This window comes from Musa acuminata, chromosome BXJ1-8 (genome assembly GCF_036884655.1).
Source record: "Musa acuminata AAA Group cultivar baxijiao chromosome BXJ1-8, Cavendish_Baxijiao_AAA, whole genome shotgun sequence".
NCBI lineage: Eukaryota > Viridiplantae > Streptophyta > Magnoliopsida > Zingiberales > Musaceae > Musa > Musa acuminata.
This window is the reverse complement of record NC_088334.1, coordinates 10079775-10105059: the sequence shown is the minus strand read 5'-3', so window position 1 is coordinate 10105059 and position 25285 is coordinate 10079775. Positions and strand designations below refer to the sequence as shown.

The window sequence follows — 25285 nt, the reverse complement described above, 5'->3', positions numbered from 1 at the left end:
GTAGTTATTGAAACTACCCTATAACTTCTAGATAACGATTGAGGTAGTTATTGAAGTCACCGTATAACTACTAGATCACGATAACTACCTAGACAACTATGAATCAAATCTCAACATGAACTCGATTAGCATTGTCGGCGACGCTCCTCCCGCCCCATTGCACGCCACCTGCCCAATGCTGCAGTCCCCGGTGAAGCATGAGAATTTGCCCACCGAGTCCGTGGAACACGTTTGCCGAGACCACAGCTGGCCTCCCCAGGTGTGTGGCGCATCCAGTGAAAAGGAGGCGCGACTGCCAGCAGGAATCCGGTCTGGGAAAGAGCACCTATGTCGAAATTGGCCAACGAGGCAGGCCAAATAGTGAAGGAGCAGTTGTTCTTGAAGCTAAAGGTGGCGGAGTGTGCGCCTGAAGAAGCATCAACAAGTATCATGCATGAATGAATGACATAACAATGTCAAGGGAAGGCATACATAGAACCAATGATCACGGACCTGAGATCAGGATGGCGACGAAGAAGGAGAGAGAGACAGTGCTGCGACTAAAGTTCTACTTCGCCTATGGGCATCAAAGGGCAGAGGGGAAAGGCCAGTTTGAGCAAGTCATGTCGCAGCCAAATCATAACTTTGGTATGTAGCTGGTCCAGATTAGAGCCAGCTCGTAGGTTTTCTTCTTTTGTTGTGTGTTACTCGAGTCGTGGGTCCAACCTAATTATCAGAATATTACAGTGTTAGATTAATTAATCATATTTTTTTCTTTGAGAACATAACTCTAATTAAAATCAAATTATTTTTTGACCTGCAATGACACTTTTTTAACTCTTCACACCACAACCTTAAGATCAATGCATCGGCTCAACCGGTATGAAGACATAACGTTAGATTCTACGACCACAGTGGGCTGAGGCCTGCGGAGCTGCGGCCATGTGGGCAGTGGGTTTCGGTTTCTTTCCGCTGCATTTTTTTATTTGCGACCACTACTCTCTGTTTTTTTATCGTACCATTATCAAATCTCCCTTTCCTCTCTCTCCCACTCTCTCTTCTCTTCTCTTCCTTTTCGATCTCTTTTTGCCTATACTATTCAATAGTGCGGTCGTTCGTTTTCTCATTCTTTTAGTGCGGTCGTTCGTTTTCTCATTCTTTCTATCGTCGCCTCCATCCTTTAGGTGCCAAAAAAAAAAAAGAATAGACTACATTCAATAACAAAGACATGTTTGAAGCATATAAGGTCACAAAGCATAGAAGCTCCTCCTCGTCCTAATCTTGGCGTCAATGTATCCACCAAAGGTGAGTCAGCCATCTTGTTGTTCTGTTCTTGTCAATTATAAATTTTTATTTATTTAACCTTCTTGTATAGTTTGACAATGTTGGACAGACGACCCATTGGTTCAGTTCATAATAGGTTTTAACAGCCCATATTCCATTATTAACATAAATCTAGATATAATAAATGAGGTATGGTGGCTATGAAAAAAGATGCAGAAAACTTAAGAAAATGATATAAAAATAAGATAAAAGAAAAGGAAAGAAGACAAGGACAATACAGAGGGTGTTCTCAATCATCCAATATAGGCAGTATTCTCATATTGGGTTAGATCATATCTACAATAGATTCTTATTGTAATTACTTAGGGAGAATTTGGATATTATATATAGTAACGTAATCCTTGCATCCCAGTTATTCTTTTGTGATTGTTATTTTGGTTTTCGGCAAGAGATTCTGATATTTGTATATTCATTATTCTTATAGTGAATTTTCTATTGTTTACCCCATGATTTTTATCACATAAATCTTAATATCCTATTTGATTATAATTTTCATTTAATTCTGTTGTGTGTTACGATCGATTTATATTTGTTCGTATATAAAGTTTGTTCCTTTGTTTATCTCATGAGGCAGCGTGTTGTATGCATTTTGTTCCCTAGAAATGAATGATCGATGTCCAAAGCAAGAAAAATGAAAGTCAAATGACACGAATAGAACTTTGAAACTCTTCTTTTATTTATGCTCTCTCGAGAGCCAAAGCGAGATAAGAAGAAGCTTGTGATAGATGTACGTTGGTTTCAAGGGCAGTAGGTGATATCGTAATTAGCCCCCACGCAGGTGAAGGTGCTGCTCTTGTCATCATAAGCATAACTATAAGCTTGAGGACACGCATCCTTGAACATCTTGGAGTAGCTGGTGGGCTTGCATGTGTCCGGGCTATCGTACTGGCCCTTGCAGCAGTACTCGTACGTGTCGAAGGCTAAGCATGCGCTCTTGCACCCCACCACGCTCCCGTCCGGCGCCAGCATCTGCAACTCCGCAGTGAGGGGCACTTTATATAGAGCCAAGTTGTCGTGTGCATGGACTGACTGTGTACATGAGATCTGAGATAGGTGTACCGACCCAAAGGTGGCACCGTATGCAGAATGCCGAATCTGGGATCGACATCCAGCATAGGAAGGTGAATAATATGATATGGTCCATATGCATTAATTTATTTCCATCTATTCTAAATGGAATACACTTATCAAGATTTTGATACTTAATGACCAAGTCATTAAAATTAGAAATGAGATAAAGAGCGTTAATGGTTGGTTGTCTTCACAGTTTAATTACTACGCGTAGCTATCAACTGTTGTTGCTATCCCAGATAGAATTAGCTACGTAGGCAAAGATACTAACCCAAAAAAATACATATAGGATGTCTTGTGTCTCTGGTGAAGCAGCCGTCCGTCCGTCCGTGTTGGATGGCAAAGCGAATGTTAGGTGCTTTTGATGTTTGTTTTTTTTTTTTTTCTAAATCTTGAATGAATGAATAAATGCACGATGAAAATTAAATTCTTTACTAGAAACTATAATGACTTGGAACTAATCAATTTAATGACTTGTACCTAATGACTATAATGCCTTGGACCTAATGACTTGGAACTATAATGCCTGATAAACATAATGACTTGGACCTAATCAATTTAATGACTTGGACTAATATAATACACGATGTTAAATTCATTACGTAATATAATGACTTGGACCTAATCAATATTCAAAGTGAATGATCAATAATAAGATAACATACTAGAAAATCAACATAAGATTTACTATGGTTCAACCTAAATCCATGATGAAAATCAAATTCATTACCATGTGAGATCAATTACAAGGTCATTAAGTTATCCTCACTCAAGCCTAATCCTCTTTTATAGCTAATCATATCAATTTTAAAGAATTTACATCTTTTATTTCATCATCTCTAAAAACCCCGGAGAATACCCTCTCTATGCACCTTAGAAAAAATAAAAAACCTAAAAGTACTCGAAGTATTCATCTTATCTTATTGTTTGACCATCAAAACTATAACATATTTATAGAAAAGTCAAACCCTAAATCATAATATTATTTTCAAGATGATTTCTCCTCGTACTAAGATTTCTTGTTCTTTTTAAACATTGGTTCTAAAGATTTTAAAATATTTATTAATCCTAACACGTAAGATATATTTTTTCTAGAAGGATCAATTGGGCATAAGAGACATGGATTACATTAGGTACTTTCGATGGATTTAAAGACGAATGCATCGTGACCAAATAATAATAATAATAATGGTCACGTTAGATATAGTATTTTTAACCTGAATAAATAAATCAAGTGCAAGAGAAATGCTTTGGGCTTGGTGAATCACAGATGGACATAATGACTCGGACCTAATCAACATAATGACTTGGACATAATATAATGCATGATGTTAAATTCATTACTTAATATAATGACTTGGACCTAATCAATATTCAAAGTGAATGATCAATAATAATATAATATACTAGAAAATCAATATAAGATTTACTATGGTTCAACTTAAATCCACTATGAAAACCAAATTCTTTAGTACGTGAGATCAATTACAAGATCATTGTTATCCTCACTCAAGCCTAATCCTCTTTTATACCCAATCATATAGATTTTACAAAATTTCATCATCTCTATAAACCTCAGAGAACACCCTCTTTGTGCACCCTAGAAAAGAAAAAAAACCTAAGAGTACTCAAAGCATTCATCGTATCTTACTGTTTCCCCACCAAAACTATAATATATTTATAGAAAAGTCAAATCCTAAATCATAATTGTTTTTCTCACAAAGATTTCTTGTTCTTTTTAAACATTGGTTCTAAAAATCTTAAAATATTTATTAATCCTAACACTTTAGATATATATTTTTTCTAGAGGGATCAATTGGGCATAAGAGACATGGTTTGTATTAGGTGGTTCGGATGGATTTATGTCCATGACAAATATACCATGAGCATATATATATATATATATATATTGGTCACGTTAGATACGTTATTTTTATCCTGAATAAATAAATCGAGTGCATAAGGAATGCTTTGGGCTTGGTCAATCATGGATGGTTCAGATATTTTGATGTCTTAAGCAAATGTGAATGTATCATATGCTAAAACAACATATTAGTCACATCCGATAGATATATTTTCTGACGACACATCATATGGTGCAAATATGTACTATCTATACATTTGCTCTCACTACTGTATCATACGCAGATGCTTGCCGGAGTGGTAAAGTGTTTCGCTCTCAACTTTTCGTTCTAATAAGAGTATAATGTTGGGCTCACAAGTAAATTGCTTGGATTATAAAGCTGGGTTTGAGTGTCGAGAGAGAGAAGCTAGATTCTAATGTATCGGTTTCTTCTCTTCCGACCTATCGAGATCGAGAATCTCGATCCTCCTTCACTTGTGAGTGCGATCGACATGAGCAAATAAGCAACTTAAAGGTGTAATCGAATTGAAAGCATGATTATGTATGACTGACTCGATGGTACAATCATTTTGAGAGTGAGGTCGATTTGATTGATGGTGATTATTTTAAGAGTAATCCTCTTAAAAATATAATTATTGTAAAAGATATAATCATTTTAAAGATACAATCAACTTAAAAAATGATGATTTATCATTATTTTGGAAGATGTATTGATGATGGCCCTAAGAGATTAGGTTGTCGTATCAATTTAGTCGTACAGCGACGTTGATGTTTTTTTTATTTTGGAATTATACAATATCTCCCATATGACTTGATTTCACAAGATGAGAGGCCAAAGTCATCAAGATTATTGATCTCTATACATTTTAATTTTGTTGTTCTTCCTTCTCACTAATAGAGGGCTTTAGCTCTTATAATTGGTTGTAGGTTAGAGAACATCATCTTGCTACATTTATTTAACTCTTAGAAAATACTCAGACTTTTATAATATAACTCATCTAGCTCAAAGCTAACCGTATTTTTGCAACCCATTGCCCTTCAGTCTTGTAGGAAAGCCAACTAAGATCCTCTATCCCTAGTGAAATATTTAATTGTTGTTTAAGTAGATTTGATGATATGTTGATCTAAAAAAGAGTTTTAAATATAAATCAATTATTTTATGTTATGAAACAAATAATATTTAATTAATTATGAAATTATCGTATTAGACTCTTCTATCTCTCCTACATATGGATAGGATGCGTAGAACTCTCCATGTTCATCCGAGTACAGTGAGGTTATGATATGAGCAAAGAGACATGAGACAATTGTCGGAGAGATAGATTACCTGACTTTCCATATTTCATCATATGTGAATTTATATTTTTATAATTAAAATTCTGCATAATTCTGATTTATTATATTTAGAAATCATTCTATAAATTTATTATTTATTATTTTATTTTGATTTAATACATAAAAAAATCAGATTTATTATTATTATTATTTAATTTTATTTTGATCTCTTTATCTTCTAAATGTTTCATAATATTTTATCTGGAACTTCTATGTATTACAGGATTTTTAATTAATTAAATAATTTTATTCATAGAAATAGATTTTAAACTAGTCTTATAAGGATTGTATGTTAGTTTAATAAAATTCTGATTTAATTAAGTCTGATTCAAATTAATTAGATTGATTCAACTAGGGTTCATATAAATTAAAAACTAATTAGGGTATGATTCATGATGTCAATAGATTATTTATGAGTTTAAAGATATCGAGATTGATCTACCAGTTTGATTATGATTGCTTGACGAATAAGTGATCTACTAAGAATAGTATAAATTTGACATCTCTTGTGCCTTACATGATATGAGCTTCATGCCCATTATATAGCGCATAATTTGGAATTGTTGGAATTATGGACTTGAATGCTGTTTTTGATTCATAAAGATATATTTTGAATATTTTTAATTACGTTTCTGTTTTGGATAAACTACTCTGCATGTTTAGAATTTTATTTCTTTAGTCAGAAATTTTCAAGTATTTTTAGGCATTAATTTGGAAACAAATAGATTTTGAATCTTGTTGGTTATCTATCTACTCTGAATAATTTAGGATATGTTTTCTCTACCCTGAAATATGTTCATATGATATTATCTGAATTATTCATGATTTATTGAACTTATAATTTTAAAAACACTAGTTATTGATATTTAATTCATGAAAAACAGTTTTGTAATATAATAAATTATGTTTTTGATTTTAGTTAAATAACTCTGATGTTTGGAATTTTTATTTATTTTTATATGGAATTTTAAAGCTATTATATGATTTGTTTTGAAAATTTAAAATTTTATGAAAACAAAAGGGGATTAATCTTATTTGTTTTGATCTACGAGTTTGATTATGATTGCTTTATGAATAAGTGATCTACTAAGATCAGTATGAACGTGACATCTATTAGTAGATCAGTATAAGTGATCTACTAAGTTCACATGTATTATGTGTTGTTGGTGGGTTGGATCAAAGCTTAACCCGATGCCTAAACACGGGTTGAGCCCAAATCCGAGCCTACAAAAACCTTTGTAGCCCAAGTTTTCACTGTTCCTATTCCGATGTTTTTTAACTTATTTTATGAGTTTGGCCCTAATTGATTCCTAAATTAGATCCGAACCGAACCAATTTAGTTGATTTTGATCAGTTTAAAGTGCTTCTGAATTTTTCTCGACCAATTTAAACTCATTTGACCCATATTAGACCTAATCAATTCTTCTAAGTTAGACGAAGTTACGATACATTCAAAACTAATCTTATGAGGATTATTAGTTGGTTAAATTAAATTTATTTTAATTAAGCCCGATTTGAATCGGTTGGACCAATTCAACTATGATTTAGGCCGATCAAGAGTGAATTGGGGGTATGATTCTAGATGTTTATAATGTTGATAGATCATTTATAAGTTTTGAGGTCTTCGATTTACAAGTTTGATTATGATTTCTTGATAAATGAATGATCAACTTTGGTATGGATGTGAGATATTCATTGGTAATGCCTCGTATGGTAAGAACTTTAGGACCATCATGTGGTGGATCCAATCTAATCCTTTTATTATGATTTTTTTAATATATATATATATATATGTGCTAGCACCAACTTGAGACTAACATAAGATATAAGGTTGATGTAATAAAAAGACTTGAATAATCCCTCTTAATTATAAGAGAGCCAATATACTGGATAGCGATTCCTTTCAGGGTTTAGCAGGCTGTCATATGGATTCTTCCATCTACTATTGATAGATCTATGTTTTTATTTTGGTGGATAAGAAATAGTATTTTATCTATTATCGAGAGTATCATATGAATTTTATCTACCGTTGGGAGAGAATATAGCTAAGAGTATTATATTCCCTCTCACATAAATGTTAAAAGGTACATACTTACATCCTCTTTAGATCCCTAGAGGATAATCTTCTCTAGAATCGAATATATTCTCATTTGTTGTTAAGATTATATTCTATCATATACATACCCTCTCACATAAACGCTGAAAAATACATACTTGCATCCTCTCTAGATTCCTAGAGGATAACCTTCTCTATAATATAACCTATTCTCATTTGTTATTAGGAATATATTCTATCTCATACATACCCTCTCGTATAAATGCTGAAAAGTATGTATTCTCTCTAGATCCTATAACTTTTTATGGATGATAACCTTTAGACTCTAGATCCAATAGCAGCTAAGGTATTTCTCATATTTTGCTCTCACCTCTTATCATACTCTACATATACTTGAGAAATAAGAAAAAATAAACGTTAATTTTTAAGATTTTTTACTTTTACGAAAAAAAAATTCTCAAATCAAGATCTCTTGTTCTCCTAGGATATTAACTCCAAAAATTTTAAATTATTTTAGGATCCCAACATGGTATAATTTCATAGTTGTGTTGCATGCATTTTGTTCTCTAGATCGATGATGAACAAAAAAAGAAAAAAAAGGTACAAGTCAAACAACATTTAGGTAGGAATTCAAAAACTCTTTTAATGTTCTTCTTCTGTCAACGAAACAAGACTAAGCGCGTCTTTAACTTACATCCGTTTCAAGGGCAGAAGGTGATATCGTAGTTAGCCCCCACACAGGTGAAGGTGCTGGTCCTATCATCATAAGCATAACTATATGCTTGAGGACATGCATTCTTGAAGATCTGGGAGTAGTAGGAGGGCTTGCAAGTGTCCGGGCTACCGTACTGGCCCCTGCAGCAGTACTCGTCCGTGTTGAAGGCTAAGCATGCGCTCTTGCACCCCACCACGCCCCCGTCCGGCGCTGTTATCCGCAACTCCTGGGGGCACAGCGCGTTGACGTTCACCGGGCACGACGTGCTGTTGCAATTCGACCCCCCGCTGGGAACGACCAACACCGGCAAGTTGAAGCCGTCGACGCAGCTCACGTCGTAGAAATCCTTGCCTCCGTAGCCCTGCAGGGTGAACTCGATGAGCGTGGTCGGCGGCGCTCCTCCCGCCCCATTGCACGCCACCTGCCCAGTGCCGCAGTCCCCGGTGATGCACGAGAATTTGCCCGCCGAGTCGGTGGAACACGTTTGCCGAGCCCACAGCCGGCCTCCCCAGGCGGGTGGCGCGTCCAGTGAAAAGGAGGCGCCACTGTCCAGCTGGAATCCGGTCTGGGAAAGAGCACCTTTGTCGGAATTGGCCAACGAGGCAGGCCAAATAGTGAAGGAGCAGTTGTTCTTGAAGCTAAAGGTGGCGGAGCGTGCGCCTGAAGAAGCATCAACAAGTATCATGCATGAACGAATGACATAACAATGTCAAGGGAAGGCATACATAGAACCAATGATCACGGACCTGAGATCAGGATGGCGACGAAGAAGGCGACAGAGACAGTGCTGCGACTAAAGTTCTACTTCGCCTGTGGGCGTCAAAGGGCAGAGGGGAAAGGCCAGTTTGAGCAAGTCATGTCGCAGCCAAAGCACAACTTTGGTATGTAGCTGGTCCAGATCAGAGCCAGCTCGTAGGTTTTCTTCTTTCGTTGTGTGTTACTCGAGTCGTGGGTCCAACCTAATTATCAGAATATTACAGTGTTAGATTAATTAATCATATTTTTTTCTTTGAGAACATAACTCTAATTAAAATCAAATTGTTTTTTGACCTGCAATGGCACTTTGTTTGACTCTTCACACCACAACCTTAAGATCAATGCATCGGCTCAACCGGTATGAAGACATAACGTTCGATTCTACGACCACAGTGGGCTGAGGCCTGCGGAGCTGCGGCCATGTGGCCAGTGGGTTTTGGTTTCTTTCTGCTGTATTTTTTTATTTGCGACCACTACTCTCTGTTTTTTTATCGTCCCATTGTCAAATCTCCCTTTCCTCTCTCTCCCTCTCTCTCTTCTCTTCTCTTCCTTTTCGATCTCTCTTTGCCTACACTATTCAATAGTGCGGTCATTCGTGCGGTCATTCGTTTTCTCATTCTTTCTATCGTCACCTCCATCCTTTAGGTGCCAAAAAAAAAAAAGAATAGGCTACATTCAAGAACAAAGACATGTTTGAATCATATAAGGTAACAAAGCATAGAAGCTCCTCCTCGTCCCAATCTTGACGTCAATGTATCCACCAAAGGTGAGTCAGCCATCTTGTTGTTATGTTCTTGTCAATTATAAATTTTTATCTATTTATCCTTCTTGTATAGTTTGAGAATGTTCGACAGACGACCCATTGGTTCAGCTCATAATGGGTTTTAACAGCTCATTTTCCATTATTAACATAAATCTAGATCTAATAAATGGTGTATGGTGGCTATGAAAAAAGATGCAAAAACTTAAGAAAATGATATAAAAATAATAGAAAATAAAAGAAAAGAAGACAAGGACAATATAGAGGCTATACTCAATCATCCAATCTAAGCAGTATTCTCATATTGGGTAAGATCAGATCTATAATAGATTCTTGTTTTAATTACTTAAAACGAATTTGGATATTGTATACAGTAACGTAATCCTTGCATCCTAGTTATTCTTTTGTAATTATTGTTTTGGTTTTTGGCAAGAGATTCTGATATTTGTATATTCATTATTCTTATAGTGAATTTTCTTTTGTTTACCAATGATTTTTATCACGTAAATCTTAATGTCCTATTTGATTGTGATTTTTATTTAATTCTGTTGTGTGTTACGATCGATTTATATTTGTTCGTATATAAAGTTTGTTCCTTTGTTTATCTCATCAGGCAACATGTTGTATGCATTTTGTTCCCTAGAAATGAATGATCGATGTCCAAAGCAAGAAAGATGGAAGTCAAATGATACGAATAGAACTTTGAAACTCTTCTTTTATTTATGCTCTCTCGAGAGCCAAAGCGAGATAAGAAGAAGCTTGTGATAGATGTACGTTGGTTTCAAGGGCAGTAGGTGATATCGTAATTAGCCCCCACGCAGGTGAAGGTGCTACTCTTGTCCTCATAAGCATAACTATAAGCTTGAGGACACGCATCCTTGAACATCTTGGAGTAGCTGGTGGGCTTCCATGTGTCCAGGATACCGTACTGACCCCTGCAGCAATACTCGTCCGTGTCGAAGGCTAAGCATGCGCTCTTGCACCCCACCACGCTCTCGTCCGACGCCAGCATCTGCAACTCCGTGGGGCACCGCGCATTGATGTTCGTCCGGCACGTCGTGCTGTTGCAGTTCGACCCCCCGCTGGGAATGACCGACACCGGCACGTTGAAGCCATCGCCACAGCTCATGTCGTAGAAATCCTTGCCTCCGTCGCCCTGCAGGGTGAACTCGACGAGTGTGGTCGGCAGCGCTCCTCCTGCCCCATTGCACGCCACCTACCCAGTGCCACAGTCCCTGGAGAGGCACGAGAATCTACCAGACTGTTGGGCTGGCAGCCCACAGATTCAGCCCATAGTGGGCTTGGGCAGCCCACAGCCCCTCTTAACCTAACCCTAATTAATATTAGGAGGGCTATGGTGGCTGCGTTTTAGAGAAAGAAAAATGCATAAATAGGGCAGCAACGTGGGAGAAGAAAATAGCCATGGGATTCCAAAGAAAAGGAAGAAAATAAGGCAGAAAAGGAAGAGAAAGAAAGGGAAGAAGATAAGGACAACGCAGAGAGGCTGTTCTCAATCATCTAACAGTGTTCTCATCTCAGGTTAGATCAAATCTACAGTAGACTTTTGCTGTGATTACTTGGGTAGGTTTTAGATATTGTAGGCAGTGACATGATCCTTGTATCCCAGTTATTTTCTTAAGATTGTTGTTAGGGTTTAGAGCAAGAGATTGAGATTTGTATATTCATTATTATAATAGTGGATTATCCCTAGTTTGCCCCATGGTTTTTACCCTTCACATTGAACTGGTTTTCCATATATATCTTGGTGTTCTATTTTATTATGGTTCCATTTAATTCCGCTGCGTATTATGGTTTTCTAGTATTTGTTCATATACAAAGGTTATTCCTATTTATATCCCCATCAACTAGTATCAGAGCAAGGGGTTTTGGTGATTTAATTTTGTATTTGAACATGGAGGCCAGTAATGTTTCTCGCATGATTAGTTTAAATGGAAACAATTTGATGATATGGAAACTAAGAATGGAAGATCTCTTGCAAATATTTGTATGGACTTTTGTAGGGGGATAGTGCAAAATCCATAACTATGACAAATGATGAGTGGAAGAGGTTAGATCGAAAAACAATTGGATTTATTCGACGGTGGCTTGATGATAGTGTCTTTCACCATGTTTTTACTGAAATTTTTGCATATTCTCTTTAGAAAAAGTTGGAAAGTCTCCATGAAAGAAAAACAACTGGCAACAAAGCTTTTTTGATCAGAAAACTTGTGAACCTAAAATATAGAAAGGGTGCTTCTATTGTTGAACATTTGAATAAAATATAAAGTATTACTAACAAGTTATCCTCTATGAAAATATCTTTTGATGATGAGTTGCAAGCATTGTTACTTCTCAGTTCATTACCAAAAAGTTTGGAGACACTGGTGGTTTCCCTCTGTAATTCTGCGTCAGATGGTGTTGTCACTATGAGTCAAGTAACAAGCAATTTGTTGAATGAGGAGTTGAGAAGAAAGAGTTCGACAACATTTCAGAATGATTCACAAGCACTTATCTCAAAGAATAGAGGAAGGTCAAAGTCTAGAAGTAGTTCACGCATGGGTAAAAGTAAGTCAAGATCAAGAAAAGATATTATTTGCTATAATTATGGTGAGAAAGGATATTACAAGAACCAATGTAAGCAACCTAAGAAAAGTAAGAAAAAGGGAAAAGAAGTGGAGTCTATAGAGTCAAAAGATAATATCACAACTACAATGCAGGGTGGTGATTATTTGATTTTGTCTCCTTCTGATGATATTTTTTCTTGTGTGTGTCAGGATCTTGAGTGGGTGATTGACACAGATGCTTCTTATCATGCTACACCACAGAGGGAGTTTTTTACTACATACAGGTCTGGAAATTTTGGTATTGTCAAGATGGGCAACTATGGCACAGCAAACATTATAAGCATGGGTGATATCCATTTAAAGACCAACCTAGGCTGTAAATTGGTACTTAAGGATGTGAGACATGTGGTTGACTTGAGGCTGAATTTAATTTCAGTTGGAAGGCTAGATGATGAAAACTATTATAGCAGATTTCACAAAGGGCAATGAAAGCTCAGTAAGGATTCTCTTGTTATAGCTAATGGAAAGAAATGTCATACTTTGTATATGTTGCAGGCTAAAGCTTATGGTGAGCAGTTAAATGCCACAGAAAAAGACTTCAGCATAGAGTTGTGGTATAGGCGACTGCGACACATGAGCAAGAAGGGGCTGTAAGCTCTTTCCAAGAGAGAGGTATTACTAGACCTTAGAGGTATACATCTGAACTCTTGTATTGATTGTTTGGCAGATAAACAACATAGAGTTTCATTTGCTAGTCCTGCTTTGTCTAGAAAAATGCATGCCTTATACCGTGTTTATACAGATGTATGTGGTCCTTTGAGGATAAAAACTCCTGGTGGATCTGTTGATGTTCTTGGTATAAGTGGTGCACTTTATTTTGTCATTTTTATAGATGATTTTTCCAAGAAAGTTTGGGCCTATGCTTTGAAGACTAAAAGATAATGTTATTAATGTCTTTAAAGAGTTTCATGCCAAGGTTGAAAGGGAGACGGAAAGAAAATTGAAACGCATAAGATCAGATAATAGTGGTGAGTATATAGGATTGTTTAATGACTATTGCAGGTCACATGGGATCCAACATGAGATGACAGTTCCTGGTACACCTCAGCATAATACAATTGTAGAGAGGATGAATCGCACCATCATGGAAAAGATCAGATGTATGCTTTCACAGGCCAAGCTACCCAAAAGGTTTTGAGATGAGGCTTTGAGGAATGCGGTTGATGTGATCAATTTATCACCATGTACAGCCTTAGATGGTGATGTTGCAGAGCATGTATGGTCAGGGAAAGATGTTTCCTACAAGCATTTGAGAGTGTTTGGTTATCGTGCATTTGCACATGTTCCAGATAATGAGAGGTCCAAGCTGGATAGTAAGACTAAAGAATGTATTTTTCTTGGTTACTCATATGATCATTTTGGTTACAGGCTTTGGGATCCAGAAAAGCAAAAGGTGTTTAGAAGCAGAGATGTAGTCTTCTTTGAGGATCAAACTTTTGAAGATTTGAAGAAGAAGGCACTAGCCAATACTTCTGCAGAAGGATTAGCAGATTGTGACGCAATTATTCCTCCAGTATATCAGGGTGATGGGGGAGATATGCAAGAAGATGGTGTAGAGCCTAATGTTGATCTACCTGCAGGACATGTTGAGCAAGAAGAAGCAGGAGAGCAAGTTCCAACAGAACCTCAATTGAGAAGATCTTCTAAACAACTTCAACCTTCCAGAAGATATTCTACAGATGAGTATGTGATGCTTACTGATGCAGGTGAACCAGAGAGTTACCAGGAAGTAGTTGAAACTGAGCAGAAAGAGAAGTGGTTAGTTGCTATGCAGGAAGAGATGGATGCTATTCAGAAGAACCACACTTATGATTTGGTACTGCTACCAAATGGAATAAAGACCTTACCAAAAGAAAGGCAGGAGATATGCCGACAACTGGTCGGCATGGCTTCACATTGAGGAGTCATGGGACAGCCTCTCTTATGGGCTGAAGGGGGAGGTTGTTGGGTTGGCAGCCCACAAATTCATCCCATAGTGGGCTTGGGCAGCCCACAACCCTCACCCCCTCTTAACCTAACCATAATTAACATTATAAGGGGTGTGGTGGCTACGTTTTAGAGGCAGAAAAAGGCATAAATTGGGCAGCAACGTGGGAGAAGAAAATAGCCACGGGATTCTAAAGAAAGGAAGAAAACAAGACAAAAAAGGAAGAGAAAGAAAGGGAAGAAGACAAGGACAACGCAGAGAGGCTGTTCTCAATCATCTAGTAGTGTTCTCATCTCAGGTTAGATCAAATCTACAGTAGACTCTTGCTGTGATTACTTGGGGAGGTTTTAGATATTATAGGCAGTGACATGATCCTTGTATCCCAGTTATTCTCTTTAGATTGTTACTAGGGTTTAGGGCAAGAGATTGAGATTTGTATATTCATTACTCTCATAGTGGATTATTTCTAGTTTGCCACGTAATTTTTACCCTTCACATTGAATGAGTTTTCTACGTATATCTTGGTGTTTTATTTGATTGTGGTTCCATTTAATTCTGTTGTGTATTATGGTCTTCTAGTATTTGTTAATATACAAAGGTTATTCTTGTTTATATCCCCATCACAGACGAGTCGGTGGAACATTTGTGCCGAGCCCACAGCCGGCCTCCCTAGGCGGGTGGCGCATCCAGCGAAAAGGATGCGCCACTGTCCAGTTGGAATCTGGTCTAGGAAAGAGCACCTTTGTCGGAATTGGCCAGCGAGGCAAGCCAAACAGGGTCGGGGCAATTATTCTTGAAGTTAAAGGTGGTGGAGTGCACGCTTGAAGAAGCACCGACAGGTGTCGTGCATGAACACACGACATAACAATGGCAAAGGAAGGCATGCATAGAACCAGTGATGATAACAGACCTGAGATCAGGACGGCGACGAAGAAGGCGAGAGAGATGAGTCGTGGCTGCGCCATAGAGGAAGGCTCTGGAGAACTAAGAGGAGTTGGGGTGAGACGAAACATCGTATTGAGGGGCACTTTATATAGAGCCAAGTTGTCGTGTGCATGGACTGTGTACATGAGATCTGAGTTACGTGAACCGACCCAAAGGTGGCACCGTATGCAGAATGCCGAATCTGGGATTGACATCCAGTATAGGAAGGTGAATAATATGGTCCATATGCATTAGCTCAACCAGTATGAAGACATAATGTTCGTTTCTAAGACCACTGTGGGCTGAGGCCCTATGGGCAGTTGGTTTCGATTTCTTCTTACTGCATTCTTTCATTTGCAACCACTACTCTCTGTTCTTTCTCATCACGATCATCAAATCTCCCTTTCCTCTATCTCTCTCTCTCTCTTCTCTTCCTTTTCGATCTCTCCTTGCCTACATTATTCAATAGTGCGGTCGCTCGTTTTCTCCTTTTTTTTTTCTTTCTATCGTCCGTCTCCATCCTTTAGGTGAGAAAAGAAAGAACAAACTACATTGAAGAACAAAGACATTTACATCCACTACTCTTTGTTCTTTCTTGTCCGATCATCAAATCTCCCTTTCCTCTATCTCTCTCTCTCTTCTCTTCCTTTTCAATCTCTACTTGCCTACATTATTCAAAAGTGTGGTCGCTCGTTTTCTCCTTTTTTTTCTTTCTGTCGTCTGTCTCCATCCTTTAGGTGAGAAAAGAAAGAATAGACTACATTGAAGAACAAAGACATGTTTGAAGCATATAAGATCACAAAGCATAGAAGCTCCTCCTCGTCCCAATCTTGTTGTTATGTTCTTGTCAGATTATAATTTTCTACTTTATTTTTCCTTCTTGTATGGCTTGGTCGTGTTGGGCAGACAGCCCATTGTGGGCTTTAACAGCCTATAGCCCACTTCCCTTATTAACCTAAACCTAGATCTAATAAAGGGGGTGTGAGTGCTATGAAAAAAAGGGATAGAAAACTACAGCAGCAACGTGATTCAAAATCAGGAAAAAAGGACATAAAAATAAGAGAAAAGAAAAAAAGGAAGAAGACAAGGATAATGGCGAGACTGTTCTCAATCATCCAATCTAAGCAGTATTCTCATCTAATATTAGATTAGATCTACAGTAGATTTTTGTTGTGATTACTTGGGGAGATTTTGAATATTGTGTACAGTGATGTAATCCTTGTATCTTTGTTATTCTTTTGTAATTATTACTTGAGTTTTGAGCAAGAGACTCTGAGATTTATATATTCATTATTCTTATAGTGAATTTTCTTTTGTTTGCCCCGTGATTTTTATAACGTAAATCTTAATGTCCTATTTGATTGTGATTTTCATTTAATTCTGTTGTGTGTTATGATTGATTTATATTTATTCGTATACAAAGTTTGTTCCTTTGTTTATCTCATGAGGCAGCATGTTGTATGCATTTTGTTCCCTAGAAATGAATGATCATTGTCCAAAGCAAGAAAGATGGAAGTCAAATGACACGAATAGAACTTTGAAACTCTTCTTTTATTTATGCTCTCTCAAGAGCCAAAGCGAGATAAGAAGAAGCTTGTGATAGATGTACGTTGGTTTCAAGGGCAGTAGGTGATATCGTAATTAGCCCCCACGCAGGTGAAGGTGCTGCTCTTGTCCTCATAAGCATTGTTAGTTTGGCAAGTCCCATAGTCCCACATCGGAAAAATCAGGCTTGTTATCTCCTATTGGAACTATAAATAAGGGCCTGAGCTTTGAAGTCAGATGCACCACAAGTGGCACCACAAGAAAAACTAAGTGTCTGCTTTGGGTTTAAGTCCATACTCAGTTAAATAGTTTGGGCTTATAGTTGTGGTTTTTCTTGTTTAGTATTTTCGGGTGTTTTATGGCTTAGGAACATCTTCCTAAGGCATTTGTAATAGTCTCTTTTATAGTAGTGATTTGCTCCTCTTTCGTCCATGGATGTAGGTCAAGGTTAATTGACCGAACCACGTAAATCTGGTGTTCTTGTCACTTTTATTCTTTCCGCTTTATTGTCCTTGTCGGGTTGCCAAAATTACCTTTTGTTAAATTTTCTAGGGCTAGCTCTAACAAACTGGTATCAGAGCCTGGTTTCGGGATCTTTTGGCAACGATAACAATAACAAAGATTGTTGTCGAGAAATTCGACAGAAATGTCAACTTCGACATGTGGCAACTTAAGGTGGAGGTCATTCTGATTCAAGACGGAGTTGATTTAGCATTATAGGGAGCTGAGAACATTCCAGATGGTACGTCAAAGGAAGATCTTGCGGGTATGGATAAGAAGGCCCGATCCAACATTATTCTAAATCTCTCTGACGAGGTTTTACGGGAGGTAGCTATGGAAACTACGGCTAAGAGCTTGTGGGACAAGCTTAAAACCTTGTATATGAAGAGGACAGTAGAGAATCGCCTCTAGTTAAAGCAGAGTTTATATATGCTTCGGATGACTGAAGGTATATCTATACTCTCACATCTTGATAAATTTGATTCTTTGGTTAAGGATTTGGAGAATATAGATGCAAAAATTGATGATGAGGATAAGGCCTTGTTACTTTTGTGTTCTCTTCCCCAATCTTTTAAGCATTTTCGTGATACTATGATTTATGGAAAAGAAACAATTTCATATCAGGAAATTAAATCAGCACTAAAATCTAAGGAGCAGATAGACAGAGATATCACTGGTGAAAGTAGAGAGAATTAGGTTGAAGGTCTGGTTGTTAGAGGGAGAACAAATAAAAGGGAATTTGACAGAAGTAGATCTAAATCTATATCTAAATCCAGACATAGAAATTTGGAGTGCAGATATTATCATAAAATAGGGCACATTAAATCTGATTGCTTTAAATTGAAAAATAAATTAAAGCAAAAGAAAAAATTTGTTGAGAAAACTATTGAATCCGCTGAAGCTAGTGTAGCAACTGATGAGAATGTTGGAAATATTTTCTCTGCTATTGATGACAGGACGAGGTCTAAAAATGAATGAATTTTAGATTCTGGTTGTTCTTATCACATGTGTCATAATAGAGATTTGTTTTCCACATATGAATCTGGTAATGGTGGAATTGTTTTGATGGGAAATAATGTAGCATGTGATGTTGGTAGAGGAACAATCCGAATTAAAATGCATGATGGTATTGTGAGGACACTCACTAATGTTAGATATGTTCCTGATTTAAAAAAGAATCTCATCTCTTTAGGCACCCTAGAGGCCCTTGGGTGTAAATACACAACTGAAGGTGGAGTTATGAAAGTTTCTAGAAGTGCTCTTGTTGTTATGAAAGCTTGTAGGTCTGGTAGTTTATATATTCTGCAGGGAACTACTGTCACAGGCTCGGTTGCAGTCTAGTCATCATCATTGTCTGATTTTGACATCACCAAATTATAGCATATGCGTTTGGGTCATATGAGCAAAAAAGGTTTGAGTATATTGAGCAAAAGGGGTCTACTTTACGGACAGAGTACTGGGCCACTGGATTTTTGTGAACACCGCATTTTTGGAAAATAGAAAAGAGTCGGCTTCAATTCTCCGGCAGTTCATAAAACAAAAGGTACTCTTGACTATATTCATTCAGACCTTTGGGGTCCAACTCATGTTCAGTCTAAAGGTGGTGCCAGGTATATGTTGACTTTCATTGATGATTATTCCAGGAAAGTTTGGGTTTATTTTTTGAAGCATAAAAATGATGTTTTTCTAACCTTTAAATAATGGAAGGCTTTGATTGAGAAGCAAATAGGTAAACAGATTAAGCGGCTTCGAATAGATAATGGCATGAAATTTTGTGAAGGTGACTTTAATGAATTTTGCAAAAGTGAAGGAATCGTTCGGCATCGCACTGTTAGGATGACGCCTCAGTAAAATGGTGTGGCCGAACGTATGAACAGAACACCTTTTGGAGAGAGCAAGGTGTATGATCTCAAATGCATGGTTGACAAAGGACTTTTGGGCAGAGGCGATTAATATGGCCTGTTACGTTGTCAACCGCGCTCCTTCTACAGCACTTAACTTTAAAACTCCGGAGGAAGTTTGGTAAGGTACTCCTGCTGATTACTCTGATTTAAAAATTTTTGGGTGTCCAGCATACATGCATATAAATGAAGAAAAATTAGAGCCTCGAGCTAAAAAATACATTTTCCTTGGGTATGCTTCTGGGGTGAAAGGATATAGATTATGGTGTTCTGATCCCAAATCCCCAAAATTTGTAATCAGTAAAGATGTTACTTTTGATGAATTATCTATGTTATCTTCTAAAGAGGAATCTACTAGTTGTACAAATGATAGTGCACAGAAGCAGGTGGAGCTTGAGATTGGTAGGTTTGATTCTTTTCAATCGAACTCTTCTACTCAAAGAATGCCAGTAGATGATCCCGAGTCTATTGACGCAGATGATCCAAAGGAAGAGCAATATTCCATAGCCAATGATAGACCACGGAGAGATATTTGACCATCACAAAGATATGCAAATTTGGTTACATATGCTTTGTCTGTTGCAGAAGAAACAAGTGAAGTTGGAGAGCCTACTTCCTACTCAGATGCAGTTTCTTGTGATAATTCCGCTAAGTGGTTGATCGCGATGAATGAAGAAATTGAATCTCTCCATTCGAATAGAACTTGGGATCTTGTGAAGCCGCCTTCGGGTACTAAAATTATTGGATGCAAATGGGATACTATTGCAGAGAGAAAGGTCTTTGTTCAGAAAATTCATACGAATGACAATCCAACTGATATGCTTACGAAGCCTATTCCAGTTTACAAGTTCAAACAGTGCTTGGACTTGGTTGGTGTTCATTGTTGGTGATTGCCCGTTGGGGCTTTTATGAATAAGGTGGAGCAAGTTTTGTTGGGACATGCCAAGGTGGAGATTTGTTAGTTTGGCAAGTCCCATAGTCCCACATCGAAAAAATCAGGTTTGTTATCTTCTATTGGAACTATAAATAAGGGTCTGAGCTTTGAAGTCAGATACACCACAAGTGGCACAATAAGAAAAACCTAAGTGTCTGCTTTGGGTTTAAGTTCATACTTAGTTAAATAAATAGTTTGGGCTTATAGTTGAGGTTTTTCTAGTTTAGTATTTTCGGGTGTTTTATGGCATAGGAACATCTTCCTAAGATATTTGTAAAAGTCTCTTTTATAGTAGTGATTTGCTCATCTTTCGTCCGTGGATGTAGGTCAAGGTTAATTGACCGAACCACGTAAATTTGATGTTCTTATCTCGTTTATTCTTTCCGCTTTATTGTTTTTGTCGGGTTGCCAAAATTATCTTTTGATAAATTTCTTGGGGTTAGCTCTAACAAGCATAACTATAAGCTGGAGGACACGCATCCTCGAACATCTTGGAGTAGCTGGTGGGCTTGCATGTGTCCGGGCGACCGTACTGGCCCATGCAGCAGTACTCGTTCGTGTCGAAGGCTAAGCATGCGCTCTTGCACCCCACCAAGCTCCTGTCCGGGCGCCAGCATCTGCAACTCCGTGGGGCACCGCGCGTTGATGTTCGTCCGGCACGACGTGCTGTCGCAGTTTGACCCCCCGCTGGGAACGACCGATACCGGCACGTTGAAGCCGTTGACGCAGCTCACGTCGTAGAAATCCTTGCCTCCGTCGCCCTGCAGGGTGAACTCGACGAGCGTGGTCGGCGACGCTCCTCCAGCCCCATTGCACGCCACATGCCCAGTGCCGCAGTCCCCGGAGAGGCACGAGAATCTACCGGACGAGTCGGTGGAACATTTGTGCCGAGCCCACAGCCGGCCTCCCCATGCGGGTGGCGCATCCAGCGAAAACGAGGCGCCACTGTCCAGCTGGAATCCGGTCTGGGAAAGAGCACCTTTGTCGGAATCGTTCAGCGAGGCAGGCCAAACAGGGTCGGGGCAGTTGTTCTTGAAGTTAAAGGTGGTGGAGTGGGCGCCTGAAGAAGCACCGACAGGTGTCGTGCATGAACACACGACGTAACAATGGCAAAGGAAGGCATGCATAGAACCAGTGATGATAACAGACCTGAGATCAGGACGGCGACGAAGAAGGCGAGAGAGACGAGTCGTGGCTGCGCCATAGAGGAAGGCTCCGGAGAACTAAGAGGAGTTGGGGTGAGACGAAACGTCGCAGTGAGGGGGCACTATATATAGAGCCAAGTTGTCGTGTGCATGAACTGTGTACATGAGATCTGAGATAGGTGTACCGACCCAAAGGTGGCACCGTATGCAGAATGCCGAATCTGGGATCGACTTCCAGCATAGGAAGGTGAATAAGATGGTCCATATGCTTAGCTCAACCAGTATGAAGACATAATGTTCGATTCTACGACCACTGTGGGCTGAGGCCCTATGGGCGGTCGGTTTCGATTTCTTTCTACTGGATTCCAACTACTACTCTCTGTTCTTTCTCGTCACGATCAACAAATCTCCCTTTCGACTATCTCTCTCTCTCTCTTCTCTTTCTATTCCATCTCTCATTGTCTACATTATTCAATAGTGCGGTCGATCGTTTTCTCCTTTTTTTTTTTTTTTTCTTTTTTTATCTTTCTGTCGTCCGTCTCCATCATTTAAGTGAGAAAAGAAAGAACAGACTAAATTGAAGAACAAAGACATGTTTGAAGCAAATAAGATCACAAAGTATAGAAGCTCCTCCTCATCCTGTTGTTATGTTCTTGTCAGATTATAATTTCCTACTTTATTTTTCCTTCTTTTACGGCTTGGTCGTGTTGGGCAGACAGCCCATTGTGGGCTTTAATAGCAGCCCACTTCCCTTATTAACCTAAACCTAGATCTAATAAAGAGGGTGTGAGAGCTATGAAAAAAATGGATAGAAAACTACAGCAGCAACATGATTCAAAATCAGAAAAAAAAGGACATAAAAATAAGAGAAGAGAAAAAAAAGAAGAAGACAAGGATAACGCCGAGACTGTTCTCAATCATCCAATCTAAGCAGTATTCTCATCTAATATTAGATTAGATCTACAATAAATTTTTTTTATGATTATTTGGGGAGATTTTGAATATTGTGTACAGTGATGTAATCATTGTATCATAGTTATTCTTTTGTAATTATTACTTTAGTTTTGAGCAAAAGACTCTGAGATTTATATATTCATTATTCTTATAGTGAATTTTCTTTTGTTTGCCCTATGATTTTTATAACGTAAATCTTAATTTCCTATTTGATTATGATTTTCATTTAATTCTATTGTGTGTTACGATCAATTTATATTTATTCGTATACAAAGTTGGTTCCTTTGTTTATCTCATCAGGCAGCGTGTTGTATGCATTTTGTTCCCTAGAAATGAATGATCGAAGTCAAATGACACGAATAGAACTTTGAAACTCTTCTTTTATTTATGCTCTCTCGAGAGCCAAAGCGAGATAAGAAGAAGCTTGTGATAGATGTACGTTGGTTTCAAGGGCAGTAGGTGATATCGTAATTAGCCCCCACGCAGGTGAAGGTGCTGCTCTTGTCATCATAAGCATAACTATAAGCTTGAGGACACGCATCCTTGAACATCTTGGAGTAGCTGGTGGGCTTGCATGTGTCCGTGCTATTGTACTGGCCCCGGCAGCAGTACTCGTCCGTGTCGAAGGCTACGCATGCGCTCTTGCACCCCACCACGCTCCCGTCCGGTGCCAGCATCTGCAACTCCGTGGGGCACCGCGCGTTGATGTTCGTCCGGCACGACGTGCTGTCGCAGTTCGATCCCCCGCTGGGAACGACCGACACCGGCACGTTGAAGCCGTCGATGCAGCTCACGTCGTAGAAATCCTTGCCTCCGTCGCCCTGCAGGGTGAACTCGACGAGCGTGGTCGGCCGCGCTCCTCCCGCCCCATTGCACGCCACCTGCCCAGTGCCGCAGTCCCCGGAGAGGCACGAGAATCTACCGGACGAGTCGGTGGAACATTTGTGCCGAGCCCACAGCCGGCCTCCCCAGGCGGGTGGCGCATCCAGCGAAAAGGAGGCGCCACTGTCCAGCTGGAATCCGGTCTGGGAAAGAGCACCTTTGCCGGAATTGTTCAGCGAGGCAGGCCAAACAGGGTCGGAGCAGTTGTTCTTGAAGTTAAAGGTGGTGGAGTGGGCGCCTGAAGAAGCACCGACAGGTGTCGTGCAAGAACACACGACGTAACAATGGCAAAGGAAGGCATGCATAGAACCAGTGATGATAACAGACCTGAGATCAGGACGGCGACGAAGAAGGCGAGAGAGACGAGTCGTGGCTGCGCCATAGAGGAAGGCTCCGGAGAACTAAGAGGAGTTGGGGTGAGACGAAACGTCAGAGTGAGGGGGCACTATATATAGAGCCAAGTTGTCGTGTGCATGAACTGTGTACATGAGATCTGAGATAGGTGTACCGACCCAAAGGTGGCACCGTATGCAGAATGCCGAATCTGGGATCGACTTCCAGCATAGGAAGGTGAATAAGATGGTCCATATGCTTAGCTCAACCAGTATGAAGACATAATGTTCGATTTTACGACCACTGTGGGCTGAGGCCCTATGGGCAGTCGGTTTCGATTTCTTTCTACTGGATTCCAACTACTACTCTCTGTTCTTTCTCGTCACGATCAACAAATCTCCCTTTCGACTATCTCTCTCTCTCTCTTCTCTTTCTATTCCATCTCTCATTGTCTACATTATTCAATAGTGCGGTCGATCGTTTTCTCCTTTTTTTTTTTCTTTTTTTTTCTTTCTGTCGTCCGTCTCCATCATTTAAGTGAGAAAAGAAAGAACAGACTAAATTGAAGAACAAAGACATGTTTGAAGCAAATAAGATCACAAAGTATAGAAGCTCCTCCTCATCCCAATCTTGTTGTTATGTTCTTGTCAGATTATAATTTTCTACTTTATTTTTCCTTCTTATATGGCTTGGTCGTGTTGGGCAGACAGCCCATTGTGGGCTTTAACAGCCTATAGCTCACTTCCCTTATTAACCTAAACCTAAATCTAATAAAGGGGGTGTGAGGGCTATGAAAAAAATGGATAGAAAACTACAGCAACAACATGATTCAAAATCAGAAAAAAAAAAGGACATAAAAATATGAGAAGAGAAAAAAAAAAAAGAAGACAAGGATAACGTCGAGACTGTTCTCAATCATCCAATCTACTGTTCTCAATCATCCAATCTAAGCAGTATTCTCATCTATATTTCCTTGCTTTATGAACTATGATCATATTTATAGGACTAGTGGTAACTACCCATATCACCATGTCACCCAAGATAAAGATAGTTATAGAAACTACCCTATACCTTCTAGATCATGATTAAGATAGTTATTGAAGCCACTCTCTATATTTCCTTGCTTTATGAACTATGATCATATTTATAGGACTAGTGGTAACTACCCATATCACCATGTCACCCAAGATAAAGGTGGTTATAGAAACTACCCTATAACTTCTAGATCATGATTAAGGTAGTTATTGAAGCCACTCTCTATATTTCCTTGCTTTATGAACTATGATCATATTTATAGAACTAGTGGTAACTACCCATATCACCATGTCACCCAAGATAAAGGTAGTTATTGAAACTACCCTATAACTTCTAGATAACGATTGAGGTAGTTATTGAAGTCACCGTATAACTACTAGATCACGATAACTACCTAGACAACTATGAATCATGAACTCGATTAGCATTGTCGGCGACGCTCCTCCCGCCCCATTGCACGCCACCTGCCCAATGCTGCAGTCCCCGGTGAAGCATGAGAATTTGCCCACCGAGTCCGTGGAACACGTTTGCCGAGACCACAGCTGGCCTCCCCAGGTGTGTGGCGCATCCAGTGAAAAGGAGGCGCGACTGCCAGCAGGAATCCGGTCTGGGAAAGAGCACCTATGTCGAAATTGGCCAACGAGGCAGGCCAAATAGTGAAGGAGCAGTTGTTCTTGAAGCTAAAGGTGGCGGAGTGTGC

At 38.9% G+C, this 25285-nt stretch overlaps 3 protein-coding genes and 1 pseudogene across 3 annotated transcripts; all 4 read right to left on the bottom strand.

Annotated features, from left to right (window-relative positions):
- Positions 1 to 8350: 8350 nt before the first annotated feature.
- LOC103974189 (thaumatin-like protein 1) lies at positions 8351 to 9184 on the bottom strand. The gene has a single exon (XM_009388951.2). It carries the CDS (start codon positions 9047 to 9049, stop codon positions 8351 to 8353), a length of 699 nt encoding a protein of 232 aa, XP_009387226.2. The 5' UTR covers positions 9050 to 9184.
- A 1477-nt stretch (positions 9185 to 10661) lies between these two features.
- LOC135589098 (thaumatin-like protein 1) lies at positions 10662 to 11009 on the bottom strand. The gene has a single exon (XM_065081401.1). The coding sequence runs from the start codon at positions 11007 to 11009 to the stop codon at positions 10662 to 10664; it is 348 nt and encodes a 115-aa protein (XP_064937473.1).
- A 5962-nt stretch (positions 11010 to 16971) lies between these two features.
- On the bottom strand, positions 16972 to 21237 carry LOC135589094 (thaumatin-like protein 1; annotated as a pseudogene).
- A 1458-nt stretch (positions 21238 to 22695) lies between these two features.
- Positions 22696 to 24486, bottom strand: LOC135588980 (thaumatin-like protein 1b). The gene is made up of 2 exons (XM_065081309.1): positions 23545 to 24486; positions 22696 to 23455 (listed from the first exon to the last, which is right to left on the bottom strand). The coding sequence occupies exons 1-2, from the start codon at positions 23597 to 23599 to the stop codon at positions 22782 to 22784; spliced, it is 729 nt and encodes a 242-aa protein (XP_064937381.1). The 5' UTR covers positions 23600 to 24486; the 3' UTR covers positions 22696 to 22781.
- Between the last annotated feature and the right edge of the window lie 799 nt (positions 24487 to 25285).

Excerpts from the sequence above, each read along its gene's own strand:
- LOC135588980 (XM_065081309.1), bottom strand. The coding sequence starts at position 23,599 with ATGGCGCAGCCACGACTCGTCTCTCTCGCCTTCTTCGTCGCCGTCCTG. Across the intron at positions 23,456-23,544 it reads CGTCGCCGTCCTGATCTCAG|GCGCCCACTCCACCACCTTT; the intron begins GTCTGTTATCAT and ends GTGCTTCTTCAG.
- LOC103974189 (XM_009388951.2), bottom strand. The coding sequence starts at position 9,049 with ATGATACTTGTTGATGCTTCTTCAGGCGCACGCTCCGCCACCTTTAGC.
- LOC135589098 (XM_065081401.1), bottom strand. The coding sequence starts at position 11,009 with ATGAGCTGTGGCGATGGCTTCAACGTGCCGGTGTCGGTCATTCCCAGC.